Source organism: Tribolium madens, unplaced genomic scaffold (genome assembly GCF_015345945.1).
Source record: "Tribolium madens isolate multiple individuals breed KSU strain unplaced genomic scaffold, Tmad_KSU_1.1 Scaffold_91;HRSCAF=231;Tcas5.2_LG7, whole genome shotgun sequence".
NCBI lineage: Eukaryota > Metazoa > Arthropoda > Insecta > Coleoptera > Tenebrionidae > Tribolium > Tribolium madens.
In genome coordinates this window covers 13,581,638-13,589,367 of record NW_025401063.1, presented here as the reverse complement: position 1 = coordinate 13,589,367, position 7,730 = coordinate 13,581,638, and the positions used below count along the sequence as shown (strand labels likewise).

Here is a 7,730-nt window from a genome sequence, read left to right as displayed (position 1 = left end):
TATACTTCATATTAATAAAACATTAGTGGTTTATTTCTTGATTATTTAATTTTACTCCCATCCGTTTGTTCAGTGCTTCGAGGAAACGACGAAGGATTATTACGAATAAACTAACAACCACAACGTAGGGTTATCTTATTTTAAAAAGGGTCCAAAACTACGCCGATCACACGTCATGAGCAATTCTCCCGCTCAAATTTGAATTTTTCTAGAGCATTTTGAAATGCCGCCATTGAATACAAACTGTAAGGTGAGACATTGTTAAACAGTAAAAAAAAACTCTACACAAAAAAATAGTCGTATGAATCAGCAGAAATACGTCATGATATTAAAATTTTGATCTAATTTTTGTAATTTTTTTATCAAAGTTAACTCTAAAACTATTGTGTAAACGTCTCCAAATACCATTTTGTACAACCCTGAAAACCTGTGGTAAATTTTATTCTATTTTCTTGTAAGCGGGTCCTTTTTCAAGGACAGATTCTTGCGTATGACGTTTTTTACTGGCGATTAACAATTTGATATAAATTTTAACTAATTTAACATTTTTAAAAATCATGTTAAAGTAACATTCCAGGAGTTAGGATTGTTTGAGTAATGCGTTATTTATTAATCTCTACGAGTACCTACTAAATAATTCTACATTTGGTCTTCAATACTTATAACATATGTTTTAATAAAATTCAGGAATTGAAAAAGGGTCGTTCATTTAAAAAGCAATTATTTTTTATAAAGTAGGTAATACAAGTCTCAAGAATATAATACTATACTGGTAGTATCGACACATAAATCTAAAACAAACTTCAGATCTCAGTTTGGCAAAGTGTATTGAGGTCTTAAATCGTGTTGAGATTAACTTAAAAATTTAACAATTTTGACAATGCAAACTGAATGTCAAGTTCAATCGAATTCGTTTAATTCTGAGTGAGAATATTATACAAAGTAACTTATTACTACACAAACACAGCCAATCAAAAATAATTTATAAAAAACGTGCACATATTAAATTGTGATACTTTCAATTTCCAAAATTTCAAGACCTGGTAACAATAATCGTTTTTTGCAACGTAACAGTAAGTCTAATTTAATCTCAAATCAAACCTTGAAAATACGTTAGCACGAATGGACCTTTATTGTGGTAAAACCTGAAATCACTTCCGACTCTACCGGATACAGAGTGAAGGACACGTGACACTTAATGATATTTCTGATTTGGTTCTATTCTTTGACGACTGGAAGGTCTGTAGAACTAGGCAGGGACTCACCCTTTTACGATGTCAAATAACAAAATCATTGTTTTCTTCATGCAAGAGTCGTCATCGTTTTGTTGCGGTTACGGTATTATTGCATATGACATAATTTAGGCAGGTCTAGGTCTCCAAGGGACCTGGAGATTTCAATCATTCCACAAAAAATACTGCTCAAATATTTTATCTACTATTTGTTTTTGTTTTCGCAGTTATACATATACTGTGGTAAATTGTATCTATCCCTTGAGACTGTGAAACCCATGGCCGTTAATTTACTATTATACAATGAGGCAGCTTTGTTTCTAATTTCAATTTGATATCATTTCATATTTCCTGACATGTCCTTCAGGCAGGTTTCTCCATTTCCGATCCAAGGCAGGCACAAAAGTTCCACTAATCGATCTTCGACCGTCTATGTTTAATTTTAGACTATTTACATAGTATCTGCATGAATTAGACATGAACGGTTGAGAATTTCCCTTCTTATACTTACATTAAGTATTATTTTTAATAAGAATTTTTCAATAACCGTGAATATTTGGTTAATATTCCGTCCAATACTCATAATAATAACAATAATAGTCAATTAATGCGAACGTGATGGTTGGTACGTGCACCCGCACATTAACCATGCAAATCATTTTAGTGTTTGGTTGTCAATGATGGGAAGAAACTGAGATACCACCAGCTGTGTTCACTGGTCGAAATACACAGTAAACACAGGGTGGTCCCCAGCACCGTCCCACCCTAATCAGATTCGCTCTTCTCTCCTCGGTTATTCGACAATTTCAAGATGTCAATGAAGTCATTCATGTCATTTTTTCGCATCCGTTCAAATTCTACATCGCGAGATTCAAAAACAACTTTTTTTAATTCTGATTCATGCCCACAATTTGCAATTTCAGTATCGAAAACAAAGAACGCTAACTTATGTAAATTTATATAGCACTATAAAATATGTCTTGTAATATGAGTGTTTGATCGGGATGTGAAAAAAACTAGGAGCGGCATCCTTCACAACAAATTCTATCGATATTTAAAAGTTCACTGGCCAATTTGGTGACTTTTTTTGGCTTCGGCACTTCAGGCCAAGGTCGCGGTATTTTCGTTTTCATTATAATAACTCTTTTGAGCGGCTGGGGATCAATTCGGCAATGTATAAAACAATTTTTCAAAAGTCAAAACTCTCAAAGACTTTTGATCGATCAAATGAATGAGTAGATATAAAATGAAAATAAATATACATATAATAATAATGTTTTATCTCATGGCTACTGTGTAAACAACCAAATGAGTTTTTAAAACATAAATTCTTATTCTTATAAAGAATCTCTAGATATATCATAAAACATTTCTAAACGCTTTTCAAAAAGAAAGTGATTAAATTGTTAATAGATAGTTTATTTTAAATGTCCACGTCAAAATAGTAATCGACTAATCTGTTGTATCCGTTTAATAAATGAGCCAGTAGACACTCCCAAAATTTTATTGTGTTCGGGCTGTTTCTCAATTCAAATAAATCACATTAATTTTTTATTTTTGATTTTTTGATGCATACTAAAAATGAAAAATAGTGTATAACATAAAATTTAAAAGTGTGAAATTTTCACAAAAAAAAACAGAAATACATACATAATAATAACTTAAGATAAAATAAAATTCTTAAATATGTCTCGTGCCATAGCTATCGCCACTTCTGTCATTCTTCACAATGTTATTTCTGTATGAAATCGTGGAACCTTCTGTCTCAAAATTTGTCAATAGGGTTCTGTTGTAACACAGATTCTTTTTTTACGCAGAAATCCAATGTTTCTTACCTATTTCACTTCAAAAAACGCAGTTGCGACGTTGGCAGTATGGTGACAGCAATGGCAGGAGGTATATCTTGTGCCATAGCTATCGCCACACTGGCAACGTAAAATAGGTGAAATAGGTCATAAACATTTGATTTCTATGTAAAAAAAAACCTGTGTTATAACAGAACCCTACTGACAAATTTTGAGCCAGAAGGTTCCACTATTTCATACAGGAAAAACATTGACAGAAACAAATTAATTGCAACTACAGCACTTTGATAAAAATGATACTCTTATTTTGTCACCATACGACTATCAATAAACTCGGTCAAGATAACGACCCCCACCTCACAAGTGCGTTAAGGGCTATAGAATATCTCCGCCCTGTTTTGATGCCGTACGGTTTTTTGCAGAGCGATTTTTAATTTTCCCAGAATTTTTGCTGAAAACGCATTCCTGCGAATGGTACTTATACACTTGATTAAAATAATATTTTGTATTTTTACCAAGCACTTGCTGAAAAGCTCCACCTCGTTTACGATCTCATCGGCCAGAATCATTTAAATAGCCTTTAGCCATCGTAGATTCAGTTATAATTATGTTTTCATCTAACCATCTACGAAATGTGTATGCTTGAAGAAACATGGCAAAGTGCAAAGTAGGTTTAAAAGTTAAATGCATTATTATGTAGTTATGCATCTTTCTTATTTTATCTCCTGCAATACATAGGTACATACATATTTACCATCTAGATCAACTTCTAATCAAAACATCATCCCATTGCATGAAAACTGTTACCAGGTTTTTAAAATCAGTGCACAAATTATTGTTTTTACGTTTGTATAAATTTAATGTAAGTCAAAATAAAAAGAATGCACTGGTAATTCATAAAGACCTATAAATTATGAATGCAACAACATAATAATATAATGCAAAAGCTTCTAAGTAATTACTGAAGTTTTGTGTTTTTTTTTTCATTTTAGATATCTGTTCCTTTAATCATCAGCATCACTGATGATGTCCCAATAACTTTTATGCTGTCATTAGTGACATACATATTTGGTGTTTCAATTAGGAATTTTTAGTTTTGTGGTGTTGAAGCAACATTTCTTATTATGAGTATACCTATTACAAAAGATTTGCTAGAATCTAAGGTATAAAATACGATTTTTTGATGCAGCCACTGCAAGCCACGTTTCTGACAAATATTGGTCTATTTAAAAAAAAAAAAAAGAACAGAAGCCATCTGTCAATAACTGTGATAGTTGAAAGAAACAAATAAAGTCAATCATGTGATCAATTAAAAGATTAACTTTTGTTAAACTATATGCAATATTTAATAATAATACAAAATTATTTGCTTTTATAGTACGTTAGTAGTATATGTTATTTACTTGCTACTAATCCTAGTTACAAACACCTTCAGGAAGGAAAGAAAACTTACACATAGAAAAATTATGTCTTAAGACGAATATGAATACTGAAACATGGATGTTTTTCATTTCGGTAAAAACAATGAACCAAAGTAAGTAAAGGGAAGATAAAAATCATAATAAAGATAAATCAAGCCCATTATTAAATATATATTGCACCCATAAAAATAAATAGCTGTAGCTCACTTATCAGGAAAATCACTATAATATAATGCAGCTCAATATAACGTTTAATATGAGTGGACGTCGTACAATCTCGTATTTCCCTTTTAGTGGTGTAACGACCGATATAAAGGCAGTACAACAGCGCATTAAAATGCAAATTTCAAATAGAGGAAACGCGATAAATTCAATGCGGGTTGTAATTTAATGTTTATACTTACAGTCTGCTCGATGGTTCCACTGCTGCTTCGTCACCCTCGATACGGTAAACTTTTCCAGACATGACATACTCAAAGCTGTCAGCACGCGAACCTTCTGTTTCTAAACCCTGAGGGTTCCAATCGCCACTATCAGGATAACCATCCTCTCGAAGAGTTGTTGCCAAAACCAATCGAAATTTATCACCTATAAAAAAATTCAAGAGTCAAAAGCCATTTCTAGAAGAAATAAAGTAGACAAAGTGCCTGGGTTCTCCTTAGTATTCAATATAATTCAAAGTTATATTTTGTGTTGTTAAAAAATAATTATATGTTTAAAGTTTCTTCTACTGAAGTAACATTATATCTTTCAAAATGGAAAGCAAAAAACTTTGAAAAAATTAAATAACAGAATTGAATCCGTCCAAGCGAGAAAAGCGAGAAATATAATATTCAATAAAAGTCAAATGCTCCCGGCAAAGGTTTCGTATCGATCATTGTTAAAAGTGACAGTCAACAATTTTTATCAAATTCGAAACTTTTATTTTTCTTGGTCCGTTCATTTTACTCAATAATCAAGTTCGATTCGTTGAGGCCAATCTTCCAACAAATCACAAATAAATTGTCAGCAACTACTGAAGTTGAAATTGCGAGGGAAAACCCTAATGTTCAATTTCATGAACTAAATTACCAGAAGAGAGCTCTGTTAATAATTCCGCGACGTAACGCTAGCTTGAAATTGAGTTTATTTTGAGGTTGCTCCCGGAAAAACAAGCTTTGAACTTTCTCTCTCAAACAAAATATTAATTTTAAATTAAAATGTTTTCAAACAAAATGAAAATACGTGGAAATATGGTGGAACATCATAACCTATAATGGCAAAACTTAAAAAAATTACTTTTTCAACAAAAGGATAAAAAAAATGTAATTTATTTTGGAAAATGTAATATCCTTCCTATACAGGCCACATAGAAATAGTGGATTACATACCCAGGTGGGAGATGCTTCATGACCAAAGCCGCGGCTACCAAAAAGCCGAGGTACGATGAAGCAACGACCATCAAGATTTGCATACATACTATTTTATTCACAATCATTCTCAAAGAACAGAAAACAAATAAAAAAAAAACAAAATTTGACAATGCATTTTACGTTTTTATTAAGTAGGAGTAGGAGATAAACAAAAAATTCTTTTGTGAAAAGACATTAGGACAAAGTAACATTTCGTGGTTTGTTTGTTCCTTGGCTATATCTGTAGGGATATTAGTATAGTGACAGTGAAATGGAATGTTCTCCTATTGAACTCAGGGAAGTTGTTGAACGAGCAACAGAAAATTTAAAAAGATAGGTTAGGAAACGGCTACTTCGCAACCCGAAAACTGGTAAGGAAGTGACCACTTCCTAACTTGAACTTTCGTGTCAATTGTTGAAATATACTTTCGAACTTTTCGCACGCAAGGTAGATTATTACCTTATGATTGTGAATGAAATATTAAAAATCTACATTTGTACGCCACTACGTAAGGTAATAAAAATTATAACTTAAATAAGCTTATATGTATGTAAAAGCGTTTAAAAGGGATTACATTCAGATGAAAAAAACACACTGCATAAATTGATTTTCGGAATTTAAGTCGGTGCACGGTTAAGAATAAACTCGTTTTTCTCGAAAAATTAGCCAAAAATCCGAATCTAAATAAAATTGAAAAAATCTGTTTTAAAGCAAAATTTAAACCTCAGTGCCTCCGCACCCCTAATTAAGGTACACAATTTTCGATATCATCAATAGATTCAAATTTTGACTTTGGGAACCATCCCCCAAAATCTTTCAACGTTTTTTCCAGACCCTCCGTAAATGTAGAATTTAAAAAAAAAAAAAAACATCAAACATGTAAGTAAACAACTATAATTATGTTAAGGCTAAAAGTGAATAAACATAATTCTTACTGTGGAAAGATATAATGGGTGAGCAACGAAATTGTTTCAGAGTTGGCAATGGAAGAGAGAGATAGACATACTCTTTTTCATATTAATGTGCATCAAGTAGGTTGTAGAAGTCTAAATGCATCTTTAATTTAAAGGCTGATTTACACAAAAAGTGTCATTAATGTCATTCTGAACAAATTTAATCACATCAAATAATAACAAAAATTGTCATGTTTGGTACTCTATGTTAATTGTGTTGTTTATTTTAATTATTTTTTACTACCTGGAGCTTACATTTATTAAAAAAATAATTTTTAGGGAAGATTGAGGTTAGGATTGTTTGAATGTTTGCATGGGTGCTACCTTAAAATGATCCCTTTCAACGACTACTTCGATGCACATTAATTTGAAAACGAGTATATGTATGTATAAGTTACGTGTAATTGTAATCCTTTAAAATAGTTCATTTCAACTGTCACTGTTTGACACACGTTGAAAGCATTACTTTTCTGTGGTAATTCTTTAAAGATCGCATCGTTAGTATAAATACAGAGACAATTCAGCCTCCCAAGTCATGCGATATCACTCCATGTGACTTTTTCTTATAGCCACATTTGAAAATCACAATTTTCAAAACTCCTGTTGATGATCTAATGCTCGGTTTCTGGAATGATTTAGCATTAGGTAAATTTTATCGGTTCGACAGTTACTAAGGTAGCGCTGATCTGATTGGTGTTTCAATAACAATTATGGAACCGATAAAATTTATCTAATGATAAATCGTTTCAGAAACTGACCCTAAGTCATTTACAATAACAAGTTATTAACACAACTGAAGAAATTACGAGACATAATCTAAATTTAACATATCGGGGAGAGTAGATTGCTTAAAAGTAGGTACTCTCACTACGGGCTAGTTCTACTACTCAAAACTAATAGAAGACATACGTGAGAACTTCCAAGGCC

General features: G+C 31.9%; 1 protein-coding gene across 5 annotated transcripts in view; it reads right to left on the bottom strand.

Moving 5' to 3' along the window:
- Window positions 1-7,730, bottom strand: part of LOC123010450 (DNA-directed RNA polymerases I, II, and III subunit RPABC3) — a 66,052-nt gene that overhangs the window by 15,475 nt on the left and 42,847 nt on the right. For 4 of the 5 annotated variants that reach the window (XM_044407349.1, XM_044407351.1, XM_044407350.1 and 1 more), the window contains exon 3: window positions 4,863-5,046. In XM_044407349.1, coding sequence (XP_044263284.1) covers window positions 4,863-5,046 — 184 coding nt within the window. Of the gene's footprint in view, window positions 1-4,862; window positions 5,047-7,730 lie in introns of those variants that run through there. The other variant, XR_006413102.1, reaches the window with a different exon arrangement.